General features: G+C 35.1%; 1 protein-coding gene across 2 annotated transcripts in view; it reads left to right on the plus strand.

Moving 5' to 3' along the window:
* SPOCK3 (SPARC (osteonectin), cwcv and kazal like domains proteoglycan 3) overlaps positions 1-21,011 on the plus strand; it is a 495,328-nt gene that overhangs the window by 317,127 nt on the left and 157,190 nt on the right. For both annotated transcript variants that reach the window (XM_086703919.1, XM_025921544.2), the window contains exon 6: positions 17,436-17,550. In XM_086703919.1, the coding sequence (XP_086560045.1) occupies positions 17,436-17,550 (115 nt within the window). The remainder of the gene's footprint in view (positions 1-17,435; positions 17,551-21,011) is intronic.

Raw genomic sequence — 21,011 nt, forward strand, 5'->3', positions numbered from 1 at the left:
ACACAGCCCAACATAGCTCTAGAACTCATGGACCACACGATCATGAACTGAGCTGAAGATAGATGCTTAACCAACTGAGCCACCCAGGAGCCCCTGAGTTGTTAATTTTAGTCATTCTTCCAGGTGTGAGGTGGTATCTCATTGTGGTTTTGCTTTGTGTTTCCCTGCTGATGAGTGATTTTTTCATGTGTCTGTTAACCATCTGGATGTCTTCTTCGGAAAAGTGACTGTTCATGTCTTTTGCCCATTTCTTCACTGGTTTTTGGGGTGTTGAGTTTGATAAATTCCTTGCAGATTTTGAACCTTTTATCTGATATGTCATTTGCAAATATCTTCTTCCATTCCATCAGTCGGCTATTAGTTTTGTTGATTATTTCCTTAACTGTGCAGAAGTTGTTTTTTTTTTTTGTTTTTGTTTTTTGTTTTTTGTTTTTATCTTGATGAGGTCCCAATAGTTCATTTTTGCTTTTGCTTCCCTTGCCACTGGAAACACATCTAGTAAGAACGCGTGGCTGAGGTCAAAGAGGTTGTTACCTGTTTTCTCCTCTAGGATTTTGATGGCTTTCTGTCTTACGTTTAGATCTTTCATCCATTTTGAATTTATTTTTGTGTAGAGTGTAAGATTGTGGTCCAGGTTCATTCTTCTGCATGTACAGATTTCCCAACACCATTTGCTGAAGAAACTGTCTTTTTTCCATTATATATTCTTTCCTGCTTTGTCAAAGATTAATTAGTCATTCATTTTGTCCACTTCTGGGTTTTCTGTTCTGTTCCATTAATCTATATATCTGTTTTTCTGCCAGTACTACACTGTTTTGATGATTACAGCTTTGGAATACAGCTTAAAGTCCATAATTGTGATGCCTCCAGCTTTGGTTTCTCTTCAACATTGCTTTGGCTATTCAGGGTCTTTTCTAGTTCTGTATAAATTTTGGAATTGCTTGCTATTGCTTTGTGAATAATACTGGTGTTATTTTGATAAGGATTGCATTGGATATGTAAATTGCTTTGGGTAGTATTGGCATTTTAATAATATTTGTTCTTCTAATCCATGAACATTGAATGTTTTTCCATTTTTTTTGTGTCTTCTTCAATTTCTTTCATAAAGTTTTGCACTGCTGATGGGAATGCACACTGGTGCAGCCACTCTGGAGAACAGTATGGAGGTTCCTCAAAAAATTAAAAATACAGCTCCCCTTTGACCCAGCAATTGCATAAGAAGGTAGTTATCCAAAGGATACAAAGGCACTGATTTGAAGGGGCACATGCACCCCAATGTTTATAGCAGCACTATTCACAATAACCAAATTATGGAAAGAGCCCAAATGTCCATCAATGGATGAATGGATAAAGAAGATGTGGTGTGTGTGTGTGTGTGTGTGTGTGTGTGTGTGTGTGTGTGTGTGTAATGGAATATTACTTACTGATCAAAAAGAATGAAATTTTGCAATTTGCAACACGTGGATGAACTAGAGGGTATTATGCTAAGTGAAGTAAGTCAGACAAAGATAAATGTCATATGATTTCACTCATATATGAAACTTAAAAAACAAAACATGAACATAGGGGAAGGGAAGGAAAAACAAGATAAATACAGAGAGGGAGGCAAACTATAAGACACTCTTAAATGCAGAAAAAAACTGAGGGTTGCTGGAGGGGTGTTGGATGGGGGGATGGGCTAAGTGGATGATGGGCATTAAGGAGGGCATTTGTTGGGACCAGCAATGGGTGTTATATGTAAGTGATGAATTGCTAAATTCTACTCCTGAAACCATTACTACACTGTATGTTAACTAGATTGGATTTAAATTTAAAAAAAAATAATACTGACAAGAAGCCAGGTACTATCAGCTCAGGATGTGGGACCCTGAGGATGAAAGCCCAGTGCTGTTTTGCTGGTCTTCTTATGATCTTTCTATATTTTGGTTCCCTTGCATATGGCTGTTTGTTTTACGACTACAAATAATATTCCTTCAGATTCTATTTTGGACCCACAATGCTTCCTCATTAACTTCAGCTCAATTTATGGACAGGAAATTATAAATCATGTTTCCACTGTACAACTTAATTGGAGGTGAGGGCATTACAAAGTATAATAGGTGCAAGTTGGGGGATGGGGTGGGAAAGAGGTTATCACAAGGTGTCCAAAGGAAAACTTCAGTCAAACTAGGATATAATTTTAGAAAGTGTATCTCATTACACAGTGTAACCAATTTGGAATAATTATTTTATTAGAATTCAAGTTCTGAACTTGTCAGCTTGTCTAGAAATCCTCAGCAGAGTATTTTGAAAATGTATACACAAAAATACAAAGGAACAGATGAACAATTATGAAAAAAATTGATTTGCTTGAAATAATATTGGGACTTTTGTGATTTTTATAAGAAGCATTTTTGTAATACCTGATTTTTTCTGTTAAGATGAGTAATTGACACTTTTTATATATGCTTAGTTAAACTTTCGTTTTAAAAGAACAAATGTTTTCTGAATTCTTTTAAATTCAGCAATGCCAGAAAAATCAAAATATAAGTCTGTTCAAGGTTATTTGAGAGGTAGCCATTCCTGAATTGACACAAAAGATAAAGTCTTTGTTTCTTTTTTTCAGGCAAAGTCTATTTTGATTGTATCATTTCAGTAAGAACTAGGAATTGTTCTCCCATAAAGCATCTATATTAGACCATGGATATATTTGTAACTGATTTGTATACATTGGATACTACATTTGCTAAGTAGAAGTCAATAAATAATATTAATGTTTTAGAACTTAGCACGCCCTGGGGACAACACACTGAATGATTTTGAACTCTTTTTTTTTTTTTTCATATTTAGTCATACAGTGCTTTGCAATGGAACTTAGTAATGGTGAATTCCTTAGATATTTATAAGAAATTGGGTGTGTGTGTACGTGTGTGTTTTGAGGTAAGACAAGTAGAATACTTAACCATTATATACTGGAGCTCCCAACTCTTGCTACGGACATGCTATTTAAATTGGTTTGGGATGGGATCCTGTGAATCTGAATTTGAAAAGCTCCTCAGGGGATTTTTAAGTGTAGGCATAGTTGAGAACCATTGCTTGCATCCTTTCAAATTATTGTTTTTGAATTCTTATTTTTTAATAAATTAGAACAACAATAGCATTAGTTGGGGAACCATTTGCTTTTTTACTGCAATTTGAGAAAATCCCATTTTGTTTCAACATTCTACTATTACGTCTTCTTTTTCCTTATTTTTTCCATATTTGAAGTATTCTATTACTTCATCTTTGTAACAGTTACTAATTCTAGTAGCTTTATGTACATTTTGAAAGATAAATATTTCTTGACACTTCACCATTTGGATGTGTTATATCTGTTAGTATTTAGAATGTAATTGTCCTGTGTACCTTCCTCTGAATACTTTGTCTGAGCTAATTTTATGCTGGAAGATCAAAATTCAGAAATACATGTGCACTGTTTCTATTTGAACTGCTTTTCAACATAAGCTAGGTTTTACTTTTGGCTTAGGTATGTCAGCTCGATCACGATTACAACTGCGTCATATTAACAGAATCATTGACTGGGATAAGCTCTTATGAAATCACTGAACATTGAAGGAAATAGTACGACTAAACTTTATCATAAAATTTCAGGTTTGAAAGGAACTCAATAGGACATATAGTACAGGCTTCTACACAATGCACAGGTGCCTAATAAGATGTGTTCTGTGAGATAAATGTCTATATTTGTGGGGAGCTCTAAATGTCAGAAAACCTTTCTTGTCCCTTGTCCATTGATTCGGTTTCCAATAGTCCTTTTTCCTACCCCCTCAGCATATATTGAGGAACAAAATGCAAACTCTTATATTCAGTTGTTGGGAAAAAAGTGAATTCTTAAATTTTTACTTAAAAAAGAGCAAGAATTTGGGCACCTGGGTGGCTCATTAGGTTAAGCGTCTGGCTTTGGCTCAGGTCATGATCTCACCGTTCGGGAGTTTGAGCCCAGTGTCAGGCTCTGTGCTGACAGCTCAGAGCCTGGAGCCTGCTTCAGATCTGTGACTCCTGTTCTCTGCTCCTCCCCTGCTCATGCACTTTCTTTCTCTCAAAAAACAAATAAACATTTAAAAAAATTACAAAAAATAGAACAAGAATCTTTGGGCACCTGGGTGGCTCAGTCAGTTAAGCATCCAACTCTGGTTTTGTCTCAGGTCATGATCTCACGGCTTCCTGGGTTCCAGGCCCACATTGGGCTCTGCTCTGACAGCATGGAGCCTGTTTGGGATTCTCTCTCTCTCCACTCTCTCTGCCTCTCCCCCACTCATGCTGTCTCTCTCTCTCTCTCAAAATTAATAAATAAACAAAAAAATGGAGCAAGAATCTAAAAGACAGATTAATAGATAGAATATTATTTAATTTTTATGAGACTCAATTCTCAGCCTTTGGAATTATTTCATACCTATTTATTTCGATATGAACTTTCTAAAAACTATTCACCTTCATTGAATCTGAGACACTCAACCTGGGTTTCCTAGAAAGCCAACCCTCATTTCTGCACTGATATTTAAATATATTAAATCATATTTAATTAACTTATATAATTATGACATTAATTTATTTGAACAGATTTTAGGAACAAAAAAAGTGAGGTGGTGGTAAGCATAAAACTCCATTGACAGAAATGAGAAAGTTTGGAGTCATTTATTAGTGTTAAGTGTTTAGCATGGTATAGATATCAGTTATTGCCCTGGACAACAATTGAGGGTGAACTTCCAATGTAATGTTTTCTTGTCAGCCAAAAATTATTTAGGAGAAACTAATTAATATATATCTTTTCTGTAAATATTGCATGTTTGGGTTAAATATCATTACCAAGTAAAGGCGAAGTATAATTTTTTAATCAGTTGAACTTGAACAAGTAAAAATAATCACTGAATTTTCATACTGCTTAAATATTTTCTAGGAAAATATTGAGCAAAAATAAATTCTAACTACTTTGCTCTTCAATTCTTGATTTATTTCTTCTCATAATATCCTATATTCTATATTCTAATTGTTGATTATTTAGTGTTTTATAATATGCTAATAAGTTTTAGTGTATTTAAATGCACACATAATTAAGGGAAATAATTTAGAGTGATGAATGATTTTTGTTTTCCAAAAAGAAAAAGGAAAATTAAGAAAATTAAGTTTAAACTTGAAAACTATTGCCATGTCTATAAAAGGATTGTTACATCAGACTAATTGCTTCCATTGTTAAATATTTGGACAATTCTTCCATCTGTTCAATTATAAATAATGAACAATATGTTATTGCTGTGACAGTGGATATTTTGGCCTTGCTTCTAAATTGTTTCGCTGACTAAATCATTTTTCTTCAACTTGTATTATATGAAGAAACTTAACTGCATCTTTATTTTCTAATTTAAAACACCTTAGTACCATAATCAGCTTTGGAAGGTGGCTTTTTGAAACTAAGTGAGCACACTGTATTTTTGAGGATTAAAGCTCTCGTGTGTATCCATACTCTAAATACCTGCCCCATCTTCTCCAAGAGATTGCATTATGGATTATGTTATATAGAACTCTCTTTCTTTAACCTTAACAGAGACATAGGCTTACTTTCTTGGCTCGTTCAAGACTCTTGAGTTATATATATTGGTAGCTACCATTCAATGAGTTTAGGACAAAGTTATGACCAATTTCTAAATTTATATATTGATGTATTTTTGAGATTTTAACCTTTTTACTTTTGTGTTAGTGACCATGTGTTAGCCTTTCACAAAACTCAAGTTGTATTATAGGGTTTTTTTTTTTTAATTTTTAAAATTTATTTATTTGTAACTCCTTAGGAAGTTGAAAAATTGGCAAAACTATGTTCCACACATTTGCCTGTGAAATACTGATCATTAATAAAATCTAAATCTAAAAGATTTTGATCCACTGGTATGTGACTGTCTTACCCATTTCAGTGACTGTATAAGCAAGATATGTATTTTCTCACCATCTCTGTATAATCACTATGTGTTGTAATGCTCTTTAATTTCCCTCCACCCTAAATTCTGTCTACTAAGGAAATTAGTCTTGTTATGTGAACTGGCAATGGACTGAATACACTGTTGCACCTGAAGGAAGCCAATTAAACAAAAGCAAACTGTGCCTTTCAGAAAAACAGCACACATATTTCAGAAAATGCTTCATAAAAATGATCCAGAAAGGTAAATAAAGAATATAAAGTAGAATGAAAAGGTATAAACAAATATTCTGAAATATGGAAGGAGAAGCCAAGAATAATAAGGTGAAAAAAATAATAAGAGAAATGGAAAAATTTCCCAAAATGTTGAAAGGCATGAATCCACAATACAGGAAGTATAATGTGTACCAACTAAAATAAATAAGAAATTTAAACATAGACACATTGTAGTAAAATAACAGAGTCTCAAAATAAAATCTAGTGAAACAAAAAATTAAATATTATGCCATTAGACCAACATAAATTATCTCAACAGGATTAATGAGATTCAGAAAATAGTGGAAATATACAATTTAAATATTGAAAGAAAATTAAAGAAAATTCAAAATAAGTACTTCAGGAGAAAATATCGTCCAAATTTGCTACACAAAATCTTTGAAAAGATTGTACGGCACAAACTCCCAATGCCTCTGATTGCAAGATGCACAGAAACACGAGTAACCCATGGCGCCCTACCTCCAAACAATATTCCATCTTTCATTTCCACATCTTTTGACTTCCAGAGAATTTTTCTGTAAGTACACCACTCCATCAACCTTTCCAACTAGTTTGTCTCACGCAGCATTTAATTAAGGCTAATTGCAAGGAAGCTCCAAGCAGAAGAATGAGAGCAACCTGCATACAATGGTGACCTCAACTCAGAGTGCCTGGGTGGCTCAGTCAGTTAAGCATTCAACTTCGGCTCAGGTCATAATCTCATGGTACATGGGTTCAAGCCCCACGTCGGGCTCCCTACTGTCATCTCAGAGCCTGGAGCTTGCCTCAGATTCTGTGTCTTCTTCTTTCTCTTCACACTCTGTCTCTGTGTCTCTCAAAATGAATAAACATTCTTAAAAAAGGGGAAAAAACCCAATATTGACCTCAACAGTGTCTCCCTTTCCCACTCCGGGGTCATGAACCAATCACCTGAACAAATGCCTGCTAGGAACAATGTGGTATCATTGATCACTTCACCTAAGATCAGTGACAAATTTGTATCAACTTTTCTAATTGGGTACCTCATGTTGTACAGAGAAATTCCTGTCAAGGTGCTCATAAAACAAGGAGTCTGGTATGCCACCTGGAACTGAATAGCCAAGTGTGATTCATTTAGGAGAGATCTCAGTTTTCTGAGAGCCACATGATCCACTGGTGGTGCTTCCTAAAGCAGGTGAAGTTCTCTTAGACCACCGCTGAGGTGCAAATCACCACATTTTCTATATGGAGGCAAATGAATGCCTGTTTTCCATACAAGATAATAGTTCCAATAGTACACATAGTGTTGTAGAAACAAAATAATGTTAAAACGGGTGTGACCTGCAAGTCACAACTACATTTTTCTGTGGACACAGATTGACAGTGCATCAAAGGTGACCTTCCAGCCCACTAGAAGATCTTTGATTTTCCAGTTGAATTAGCATAATTGATTCTACTCCTTATTTTTGGAGTGATGCTTGAAAGCAGTCTCTTCAATCCGTCCAATTTTTGAAGCAACCAACTGAATGGCATTCAGCCATCTCACTGAATGGTGGAGAATGGAGATGGGAAAGACTCCTGGCGGTATTGGCAGGTGCCTTGCATGAGAGGTTCAGGATCTGGTGCCATCCCTTTCTCTTTCTGATAGACTTCTCAGTTAGATTAAGCAGAATAGAGAAAAACATATCGAGGGAAAGGAAAATCCAGCAGTTAAATTTAAGGCACTTGCGACACTTTGGGAAAGCCCTACGAAGGCAGTTTCCTTGAGGAGGAAAGAAATAAGGGTGGCTCTGAAAGACAAAAGACCATTAATGTCTCACCCTCTCCCATTTCTCCCAGAGTCTAAGGGTCCCCTCCCTAGGCACTGAGGTTGTTGCTGTCACTCTATAAAGACAAAATTAGCGTGCCCCAATATAAAAATTAAAATTTCCCCTTTCTTCCTATCAGCTCCTAAACACTACATATGAACATTTCATCTACAAGAGTCCACCTGAGGAGGGACAAAGGGAATAGAAGTTAGAGAGAAGCATTTTTGTTTGCAACTTTTAGCTTCATGGACTACTGTCAGGGGACTTAAGTGAGCAGTGTGCTCCAGGACCATGTTAATCCAACAAGATAATCCAAGTGGCATAATCAGAAATAAGCCTGAATTCCCATGATTCCCTTTGAACAGGCTGTCACCTGCAGGATACAGCAACCAAGCCAGCCTGACTTTGCCATTAGGAGAAGGAAAGAAAAAGCCTGAATATTGAAAATAGGTACCTAGAATGTCTTTTCATCTTGTTAGTTACTAAGGACCCACCCGAGAGGCTTAAATTCCCTTTCTGGGAGACAGCAAAATTCAGTGACCAAACTGCTTTACTAAAGTGAAGGAGGCAGTCAGAAACCTCTTTGAGGAGATTTTTGAAGAGACCATGCGAATGCTTACAATATCTGAAACTTGTGGATAGTAAAGGGCATTAGATACCTTACCTGTCACCCTGTTTAGTAATTTTGTGATAAAAGTTTCACAGCTGTCAGACTACACATAATCCAAAAACTCAAACACGTGATGCATGTTTGTTTCAAAGGACAAAAGGACGTGGCCAGAGTCGGTAGATAGTACTGGAATAGCAATAGCATCACCTGAAAAAAATTTCAACAGAGACTTGTAGCTGAAAGAGTCCATTAGGGTTGTGGAGCCCTAAAGATAGGGAGTATGATACAGCATGCTGGACAGCTTCCAAATACACCTGTTGGTTTAGCTGATATAAAGGAACAAGCAAAATGTCCAGGAGAGGAACATACACGTTTCAAGACTCAAAAAGTCCAGTTAGGTACTGGGACTGCTTTATGGCACTGATGACGAAAGGAATAACAGTTTTCCTTCACTATTTGTGAGACTGAGCATTGTGAATCCACCCAAATAGTCCTAAGAAACTTCACTTAGCAAGCAGACTTGTAAATTTTTTCAGGAGTTTATTCAGCCATCCCTGCTGGTGGAAGTGTAATAATATTACAGTCAGAGTCATTGAGACTGAAGCTTCTGACTTTCCAACAAGTAGGGCATCATCTGTATAGGAAAGTGGTAACAGTGGCAAGGAGGTTTTCCCCCTAGAAAACTCTTGGCTCTTGGCTATATCTTGATAAGGGAGACTTTCCGCTGATACTTATCAGACAGCAAAGTATAAATGTATAGCACGTTAATACCTGCTATACGTTCAGATGTAGAAGCAACCGCAACAGGTACTGAGTTGGTCCTAAAAATCCTCACAAGAAAAGTCACGTTGACTTACCTTCCATATTGTAAATGTGCCCAGATGCCACAGTTGAATCCAGGGTCACCTTCCCCAACAGAATCAGGCATGATGGATGGTGCTTGCATCCAAGTTAGCCATACACGTTTGAATCTCTTCCCTAGTCCAGCGTTCTTCAGTACATTTGGATGACTGCACACAGCCTTCTGTCTCATTTGGAAATAGAGAACCGTTGATCCTACTGTCAAGATAGCACCACATTCCTCCTCCTGGCTGGTGGCTAGTAAACAATAACTAGAGCACTATTTAAATAGATTCAGCCAACCTTAGCTCTTGCTGTTCAGGCTCAAAATTTTCAATAACAGATAGAACACTGGATGATCCTTTTTCTACTTTTGGCTCATGACTCAGGTGACAGCATTCTGAGAGTTCATTACTGGGTCTTGAACAATCTTCTCATAACTTCTAATCTGGTCCATGGAGCTTAGTATCCTTTCATTTCCAGAAAACTATACCTCTGTGAGCATCCCATCCTCATTACCAAAAGAACTACGAAAGGTCTGAGATGTTTACCCTACTTGCAAATAGATGCCAGGGTTTATACATGCTAGCAGAAGACCTAAGACTCCTGGGTCAGAGACAAAGTAATTTATTACTTATGACACAAGGAGCATAATGTTTATATTTGTGTCAATTCTCCTTCTCCCATGAGTCCCACAGGCACAACGCAGAGTAACACACACTAGGTTTGTGTCACAGCTAAGGAAATCTGGATATTTCAAAATGGGCTGTAAAGAAGCCTGCTCAAACTTTGCCTTGTGGTGAGACATTATTTTTATTTTACTGGGAAGCAAACAAATCTGCCCTTTCTTCCAGATAGGAGGCAGAATTATCACCGTCTTGCATAGATATTACTATACAAACAAAATTGAATAGATAATACAAAACAGAAGGCTATCAGTGCCTCTGCTCCTAAGATGTAGGGAAACACAAGAGATCTATAGGGACGTGTTCTCCAATACTACAAAATAATAAGATAGCTCTACAATGTCCGAAAAACTAGATTTCCCGATAAAAGTCGTAACAGATGAAAAGGATTACTACAAAATGATTAACATGTTAATTCACCTAGAAAATCTAATAGAAGAAATCTAATCTTATAGGTATATAATAAAAATTGTTTCAAGGTATATAACGCAATTTCTACAGGGAGACATTGTCAAATGTCACTCGCACATTGTGAGGTTTCAGCTCTCCTCTCCTAATAATTAATGGAGCTATAAGGAGAGAGAGAAAAAAATTCGGTTCCTTCTCTCCCTTCCTTGGCCAGAGTAAGTCAGTGAATCCCCTGCATAGTGGTGAATGGAGAATGGTTGAGCCTTGTAATACAGTATGGCGGTGTGGCTACTTGTGCCTAAGAACATGGCGTATTTAGTGGGGAATATTCCTGGAATTTCTATGCTGAAGAGATGGCCAGCGAGGTTGCTAGATGGGTTCTGTTGGGCAATTAAGGAAATACAGGGATCGTATAAGTAAATCCATGTTTTTTATTGTTGGAGAGAGTACTTACAAACATGGAAAAGGGGAGGCTGGACAAAATCTTGAGATGTTGGATTGGAATTGGAGATATCAGTATGAATGCATGTTGAGTTTTTGTATCAGTTAAAAAATATATAGACACATTTGGAATTGGTTATAGATGTATTTGAATTGTGTGTATCCTAGAAGGATACTTGTTTATTTATAATACTTAATAAATTATTAACTTCTGAAAGGTTAACTAGTTTGCTACCACAATTCCACCATCTCTGTCTCCTCTTATCCGTGTCGGTTTTCCTTTTTATATGCACCTTTCCTACACAAACTGATCCCTCATAACGTTTTGGCCACCCCAGTTAGCAGGTCCATCTTCTTTTCCATAGTCGGCTTTGCCAGGATTCTTCCTCTCCAAAAGCGTATGATGAGCTGTAGTGGTCTTAGACGCACCTGTATTCCTGTAGTGAGTCAACAGAGGGCCCTCTGGAGGTAGTGTCTTCTCAGGTTACTCCCTCAGGTTTACTCAAGAGGAATTATTACATGGTGGAAAAACTAAGCTTTGTGTGTTTGTATCTTTGTATCAAAACTCATTGCACCAGCTCTTCCCTATCTTTCCCTTTTAGCACATGCCAAAGTATATCACTGCTACCAGTGCATAAAACTGTTTAGATGCTATAGACCATTAAGCCTATATCTTAGTTATAAGAATAGTACATAATTTAAAATAGGTTCTTGGTATTTCTTAAGCATGATAAACAAAAAAATATCCTCAAGTTTCATGTCATTGAAACGGTTAAAATAAAAATTTAAGCGCGTAAGCGCCACAGACATTGAAATGTGTGCCCAAACTACCGCAATTTAGTATTTTTATGTTTGTGTAACTATTAAAATCATCAAAATTTTCAGGTCTTCAGAATATTTTCTCTTGTTAGCTAAATTTAATTTTCTGCTCTGAATCCTTCATCTCCTCCTGTGTTCTTTTAAAATGCATCCCTTGTTACTTATTGACATTCTTTCTTAAAAAAATTACTCCCATTTATATCTGTTAATGTAATTTCTTCTCTTATATCCTCCTAATTTGGGGGAGTACTTAGTATCATGCTCTTCTATTTTCATCCATTTCTTAATTATTTTTAACCACTCCGTACCCTTCTGGAAGAGCCTGAGTTGGTGTCTGTCAAAGTGCATATGATATACTAACATAAATAATGAAAATAGAAATCAATAGTAAGTTACAAATGATTTCATTACTTTTATGTACATATCAGTCATCAAACAACATGGTTTTTAATAGGTTTTATTTTCAGGGAAACTACTGCTGATATTGAAAGCAACATTTGTCTGGAATAATTTAAATAAGAATCTTAGTTTGATGACAGAATTTAATAAAACCTGTGAGAAGGAAATAATTATAAAATAAACACACTATATTGTTGATACTTAAATTTTTAAAATTATTACCAGATTTTGAATTCTGGGATATCTGTTTACAACGATGGCCTTACAATGATGAAAATGCATAGCTGAATGCTACATTGTGCACACAGATCTCAAAATAAGAGACGCTTGATAATATATGATCTTATAACTCAATTAAATAATTTAGTGATACGAAAAACAGATTTTTTTATATGTATATATTCACAATCTCAACCAAAGTGAGGGAGTAAACAATCCTGACCTTCTAGGGCTACATTGGATTAGGTTGATTTTAAGACAACCCCCTGTACACCTGTGAACACACTCTGATACTCTTCAAGGAGAAACCATCCCCAAAACAGTATTTCCTCAGTTCTGAGTCCATAGTTTATGTGTCAAGTGGTTTTCTCCTTGGCATGTTCTCAGGTTGCACTACAACATATTGTAAGGTTTGTGCCAAATGATAAATTTCCTTGGGGAATTTTTGTTTAATTTTGGAAGAAAAATATCATAATAATAATTAGAGATATATTAGTTCAAAGAGTGTACTACATCTAAGAGGATATGTTCAGTAAAATAAGGATTAAATGTACTATTGTTTTATTTTTTCTCGGCAGCTCTTAGTCAGATAGTCTAGTTGCCAACTGTGCAATATCTTAACTGGCCCATGATTACATGACAGGGATTGTAAATTTATTAACCTGGGTTAAAGCTCCTTTGCTATCCCCATGTCATCTCATCTCAGCTTAAATGCAACTAGTCTTTATAATACCCAACTTCTAGACGTCTGATAGAAACAGTATGAGGTGTAAGGACTAAAGGGAAATTGGCTTGCATATAATTCAGCCTTAAAGATTGCTTAAGTTAAGACTTTAACATTCTTAGGATCCTGTTGGTCCTTTTCTCATTTTGATTTTGCTTAAATAGCATCTGTGCTCACATCTCTAGTGTTATCCCTGTAAAGGGACAGATCTGAATAAGCATATGGGAAGACTTTAACCACCTCATGTCATAGGACTCTCACCTTGTGCTGAGGGAGGTATGCTATAACATTTGTATGTAAAAATCAGTTTCCCCAAATAAGGTTTCTGGTGAGAAAAGTTTATTCACAATAAGTGAGGTGTTATTTCTGAAGGAAAAGTATAGTGACAAACAGAAAACAATGGTGTAGTGTCCACTTCAGTGCATAGGGTTGCCACAGATTTTTGCTATGCTTAGCTCCCTGCTTGTCATTTATGCTACAGTAATAATGTGTGTGGGTAATTGGTAAATCCCAATGAATGAATGGATTCAAGTCTAAATCAAGTCTTTTTTTCTTTCTCTGGTTGTCTTTGCATGTGAAACACCAGAGTGGGAATCAGAGAACCTCAAGTGGAGGACATTTACTTGCAGAGGGGTTAGCTATAGCTGCCTATGAGGAATTCTATTCATGAGAGCTCTTAGACATGATATTCGTTGCCTAATGTATTAAAGGTGTGGAATGTAATATATTAGCCAGTCCAAGGTAGATTAAAGCAAATACTAAAAAAAAGTGATTCATGATATTCCAAATTTCCAATTTATTTTTTCACTCGTATCAAAAATTTTATCACCACAATAAGAAATAGAACATTGTTGCTATTTTTACCTACTGCTAATTATATACTTGTTCTACATGAGAAGCACTATAAAGTAGGCTCAAATCCTATTTTAGCCATGCATTTTTGATCAGTTGCATAAAGTTCTCCAAACTTCACTTGAAAAACTTATTTTTTTTTAATTTTTTTTTCAACGTTTATTTATTTTTGGGACAGAGAGAGACAGAGCATGAACGGGGGAGGGGCAGAGAGAGAGGGAGACACAGAATCGGAAACAGGCTCCAGGTTCTGAGCCATCAGCCCAGAGCGTGACGCGGGGCTTGAACTCACGGAGCGCGAGATCGTGACCTGGCTGAAGTCGGACGCTTAACCGACTGCGCCACCCAGGCGCCCCGAAAAACTTATTTTAAAAAATATATCTATCCTACCTCATTCCTCAGAATATAATGCTTCGAAATTGCTTAATACAGTGTTTGACACATAGCGATACCTCAATTAAAGTCGTCATTTATAAGCTATGTATTTTGTTGTGTTAGCTGATGTGTATTTTAAATTTAATTTTAAGTTTAATTTTAAATTTAAATTTAACTTTAAATTTAAATTCCTGGATAATTTCAGTACTTGAACCCTGTAGTTTATACCATTGCTTTTTATCTTACATGCATTACTTTAATGAATGACCAAAAAGAAAATACTAATGAAATATGGAAGGAATCTTAAGTTTAGTTACTTATTCATTGTCTTTTGATTGACTAGTGCTTAAATCGGGGCATTATTGACATTTGAGGTCATATAATGCTTTATTTTGGGGGGGCTTATCTGTGCCCTGCAAGATCTTTAGCAGTCTTTCTGGCCTCTGACTAGTAAATGCCAACGGTAATCCCTCCCGCATAATTTTAGCGGTTTTCCCAAAAACCATTTCAAGCTGTCCCCTGGGGCAAAACCACTCCAACTGAAAACCTCCGATTTAAGTCATCCAACAAGCTCACAGTGATTGCATTATCTTAAAAACTGTAATAATAACCTGTCTCAGTGTTTATTACCCAGATGGTTGGGGTCTTTTCTATGAGCAGACTAGATCTCTCCTATAGTAAAATTAAATTTTCTCCTTTGATATGTAATTCAGCAAATGATTTTAACTTACTTTCCCTGACAAATGGCAACTTTGACCATGGAAAAATCATTTTGCAGGCTTGCTTTTCACAGTAATTCCTAACTTAAGAATTCTTAATGCTCAGGGTCTTAGATAATCAGGAATGCATTAATCATGTCTTTCTCTACAGAATTTCCATTTTTTGGTAATTATAAACTAATGAGCATACCCTTTATGTGATATTTCAGTTCACTTATACCTTTATAAATATTTCAGCTTTGTGATAATTAAGTAAATTGAATGTCATTAATTAGAAATCCAATCAGTAGATGTAGCTAAAAAATATTTTAAAATAGTGCTTTTAATGTCCTAATATTCTTTGAATAAAATTCTTTATGAAGATATTTTTATTTCAAAATCAATCCATAAGGAAATAAAACTAAATGGCTTTCCAATTACAGGAAGCTAGATTCTTTTTTTAAAAATTTTTTTTTAACTTTTATTTATTTTTGAGACAGAGAGAGACAGAGCACGAATGGGGGAGGGTCAGAGAGAGGGAGACACAGAATCTGAAACAGGCTCCAGGCTCTGAGCTGTCAGCACAGAGCCCAACGCGGGGCTCGAACTCGCAGACCGCGTAATCATGACCCGCGCCGAAGTCGGCCGCTTAACCTACTGAGCCACCCAGGCGCCCCAGGAAGCTAGATTCTTATAACTATAAACATGGGTGGATTTGCTATCTTTCTGATTCTGTTGGTCTTTGCAGAAATGCATACAGAAAAAAAAAGTTTGGGAAAATCATTCTGAGGAAGAAATTATTTTATTTATAAAGTAATTCCTTTTCAAAACTATAATTTCATCATATGCAAATTTTAGACAGCTTTGAAGTTTGTGTTATGTCAAAGAAAGTTATCTAAGAGGTAAAACCTTTTTAAACTAACAACTCATGTATTTCTGTTGTTCATTCACTTATTTTTCTGGCTTTCATTTTCTTCAAATAAAAAAAGCAGTTTTAAAATAAACCACATTTAGAATGTAAAGGGGTATGGTGTAACACATCTTTGAAGGGAGCTAACATTTTCATAGTTTAAAATTCAATATTAGCTATAATTAATATTGACTTTTGGCTTTGTCTGCTCACATTTACAATTGTTCTTGAACTTTTCTTAAATTGTGTCATAAGTCAGAATTTTCATATGACCAGATTCCGAATTCTGAAATATTATGTTAAAAGAAGTTACAGTAATATATTATAATATATATATTAATTTGAAGTCTCAAGGTTTTATATAACTTATCTGGATTTCATTAAAGTGCTCATAATTTTTACTTTTTTCTACTTTTGATTAGCTATTGGGCATTTTAATTATATTTAAAATCCATTGAGATTTTATAAGTCAAAATCATTTCCTTAAATTACTGAAACATTGAACAATAAAAAATAATTTCTTTGAAGGAGTTTATTCCTCTAAAAAAGGCCCACTAAGCCACTACAAATAAATTCCAAGTGTAATAATTTTTACTCATTTGTTGAAAGTCTAGTTTTGAATTTCGCCTGTCCAGTAGAGCGTTATTTGACAAAAAAAAATGTTGTACAGCTATGAGTAATCTGATTAGTCATTGGGTGTATTCAGTCCTTCTTCGTATCAGCTGAAGCTGAATTAAATTAGTCACTGGTGCATTTGTCGATTGGAGCCAGAAAGTCTGCCCTATTTAATTTTAAAATAATTTGCACTGAGTAAATTATGGACGTAGCCACTAAAGAAATCACATTACTTCAGAATTAGCAAGATCTATTTCTTTTAAAGTAGGAAAGTAATTATTGCCTTTTAAAAGATGGAGTACATTTACAATTTTTTAAATCATGTCAAATTATGCAGTTATGAAATATTAAGAATGACTTAAGGTACTTAGGCTTAAAATTTTACAAAGAGTAATGTTTACAAAGAAAAGCAAAACAAAACTAAGCTAATCTAAAGTAAAAACGAAACAAAACAAACCCAAAAAACCCTCAGAACTTCATGTGCCATAATAGTTTTGATTGTTTGAGTTTAATTTCATTCAGCTTGTGTTACATTTACTGAGAGCTCAGTTCATGGTAACTGTTCTAGGAAAACTGCCTATTTGATTTTTCAAACTCAGTAGATTCCATGTTACTATCCCAATTACGCATATGAAAAAAATCGAAGTTCATAACATTTAAGAAATTAGCTCCAAATACCACGGTTAGAAATTAGAACTTATAGATTTGAAATCAGGTGTAATGTTCTTCATTCCATGCTATTCATTTGCCTTTTTCCATAGCATGTGTAATAGAATCAAATAGCATGTGACTTTGTATTGATTTAACTAAATGTATCTAAATAACTATTTTCTTTTCTCTTTGTATGCAGTGCAAACTAGAATATCAGGCATGTGTCTTAGGAAAACAGATCTCAGTCAAATGTGAAGGACGTTGCCCATGTCCTTCAGATAAGTCCACAAGTACAAGCAGAAACGTTAAGAGAGGTAAGTGATAAACATTTATTTATAGTTTTACATTTGTTTTCTGTATTAAAGTGTTTTGCAATAAATGTTGGCATTAAAATGAAGTTTACTTCATTTATTACTTCATTTACTTCATTCATTACATTGTAAATGAAGTATTTTTTTTTTCTTTAGTCTCAATTATTTTAGCAAGCAACATTTTTCTACGGGGATTTCTATTTATCTTGATAGTAACAGGTGGATGCTTCTTTTCTACATGTTCACCATATATAAAATATCTAAAGAAATGTCTTTTATAAACTACTGTGTCTAAAATGTGTTTGACATTCCTTTTTTCTTTTGGAGCAAGTCAGTGGTAAAGCAGTGAGTGAGAAAAGTGTTTGATCAGATGTGAAACTGGGCAATTAGTAAGAAACTTTTAAAATAAAGAGGTCTACCATAAAAAATATATATACATATATATAAAACATAGTGTGCATGAAATATATATATATACATATATAAAGAGGTCTACCATAAATATATATATGTGTATATATACATATATGTATGTATGTATATACATACATATATGTATGTATGTATATATATGTGTATATATATATATATATATATATATATATATATATATACTGTGTGTGTTTGTAAGAAAATTTCCCTACAGAATAGTTTAATTAATTAAACTTTCTTTTGATTAGGTCTAGAGTCCTTAAATCTTTATTTTTATTGGTTTGATGTATAATAATAAAATAATGAAATACATTTAACTCCGTATGTGTTATTATATAAAATTTGACCTTTTGCAGATTATTTGTTGTAATTCACACAATATTACTTACATGTTTGAGGTACTGTTTATGCCTTCAAAAATATCTCTATAGCTCCTTGTTTCAGTTCTTCATAACTTTAGATGAGGAAGGATATGTAGGGAATACATATTCCTTTAAGTGAAAGATTATTTTAAAGAGCATTATCATCAACATTTATCACATATTTTATAAGCATATGAATCTTATAATTTAATAATTATTATTGTGGCTTCTTAATGAAGACCATTGATTTTTGTACTTTTTTCTGAAAAAATCAATAATGGATACATGGACAGGAAATATATTAGTTAAAATGAAGTCCATTTGATACAAATTATGTATTTTATTTTTTTAATTTTTTGTTTTTGTTTTTGAGAGAGAAAGAGGAGGGGAAGGGGCAGTTGAGGGGAGCACAGAAGAACTGATCAGACTCTGCACTGTCAGCACAGAGCCCGACGTGGGGCTCAAACTCACAAACCATGAGATCAAGACCTGAGCTGAAGTCAGACACTCAACTGACTGAGCAACCCAGGCACCCCTAAATTATGTATTTTCTTAAACGTGGTATACCATGATAACGATTTTATTATAGATAAAATGTTTTGTTTAAATTCCAGTTAGTTGATATACAGTGTAATATTATTTTCAGGTGTACAGTATAGTGATTATAAAACTTTTGAACTTTAATTATATGATTTATATTGGTCATTACTCATTAGGTAATATTTAAGACAATTTAGAAATGAAAACTGGGGCGCCTGGGTGGCTCAGTCAGTTAAGTGTCTATCTTTGGCTCAGATTATGATCTCACAGATCGTGCTGACAGCTCAGAGCCTGAAGTCTGCTTTGGATTCTGTGCCTCCCTCTCTCTCTGCCCCTCCCGTGCTCGCTCGCTCTCTCTCTCTCTCTCCCCCTCTGTCTCTCTCTCTCTGTCTCAAAAATAAACATTAAAAAAATGAAAACCTGTGTTACCATATCACTTTTAATAACACAACTAGGTCAATTTTATTACTCAAAAGTAAATTGATTTGCAAATTAATGGTAAGCTAGTGCTCTGACATTAGGCAATGTGCATGAAGACAACAACTGGTGGAGTGTAAAGCTGCCTCCCAGGAGCCCTGTTCTTGAAGCCTCACCTCTGTTGCCTTACACCAGCCTATGGCCAGCGTCAGAGCATGGTTCCTTCTGGATCCCCCCCCCCCCGCCATAATCCCAATCCACTCCTAGCATAGTCCAAATAGGGATGTTTAACATGACCTTGAGTAAGTTAATCGACCCCCATGTAATTAAGAGCTAATTATAGTTTTCTTTCAACTGAACTACTTCCATATCTCTGTCTTCCTCATACCCACTCCCTGTTGACTTAACTGAATACGTTTTCCTCTGAAACTCGCTTCAGGTACAAAGTAAATCCTACCTTGGTATTCAATATCCATGTCTCATTCTTTTCATTGGAGGCTATTAAGAACACTTGAAAAGGAGTAATCAAAATTAGTGGATACCTCTAATACATCACACCCGTCAGCAAGGTTTCCCTTCAGTAAGATTCCCTGCATGTGAACTTACTTTTGAATGAGAAGACAGGTTTGAGGTTGATCAGTTTATCATATTCTCCCACAATCTGCAAAAAAAGAACTTAATATGCATTGAATATGGAAGGTAAAATATTTAAGAAAATGATCCTTTGTGAATAAACAATGATTACGTTTCATGTTGCTCAGATTCTCTGTACAACATCTATATTAGTATGTCAAGAAGGAGCCTTTACTTAAAGTAGTATCTCGGGGAATAAAGATCATTTGTGTTCAAGTGTGTGTGGAAAGAGAGGCAAGAAGAATTTAAAATAATCCTGTTCTGATGGATTGTCAAGGCAAAGCAAGTACAGGATTTTGCTAACTGCTGTGGAAAAGCAGTACAGAAAATTGTGAATGTCATTCCTACACAGTGCCAAAGGCCAAGAGACATGGGAAATGTAAAACTCAGTTCAGTATCATTTCTAATCTTTCAACTGTCATTTACATTAGAAGCATGCCTTTGGTTGACTGACTTAGGAAGTGCAGGAAACTCTATTTAATAGCATCTCTGTTTTAGAAAAAGCAAGGAAGAAACTACCAACGATGAACTAGTTTTTAAATCTTTCTGACTTCCTACGTTTGAGGTCAAATTGACAACAGATTATGTTTTCTATGTTAAGAGCCGAATAAATTCTTCAAATCGACTTGTATTATATTAAAACAAACAAAATATATTTCCTTTAGGGACCCCTGGGTGGCTCAGTCAGTAAAATATCTGTCTCTTGATTTTGGCTAAGGTCATGATCTCATGGTTTGTGGGTTTGAGCCCTGCATCAGACTCTGCACTGGCAGTACGGAGCCTGTTTGGGATTCTCTCTCTCTCTCTTTCCCTCTCTTTGCCCTTCTCCTGCTTGCATATTTTCTCTCTCCCTCTCTCTCTCTCTCTCTTAAAAGAAATAAACTTAAAAACATACATTTCCTTTATATAAGAAAAAATTTAATTTCTCCTCTATTGTCCAAATGTATTCAATAATGGATGTGCATAAATTGGTCCAAGTGTATACATTCAAGAAACCAAAATTAAAAAAAAAAAAAAAGAAACAGTTTACAGCGGTGCCTGAATGACTCAGCCAGTTAAGCATCCAACTTCAGCTCAGAC

The sequence above is a fragment of the Puma concolor genome, chromosome B1 (assembly GCF_028749965.1).
Source record: "Puma concolor isolate L17-30 chromosome B1, mPumCon1.1.hap2, whole genome shotgun sequence".
Classification (NCBI taxonomy): domain Eukaryota; kingdom Metazoa; phylum Chordata; class Mammalia; order Carnivora; family Felidae; genus Puma; species Puma concolor.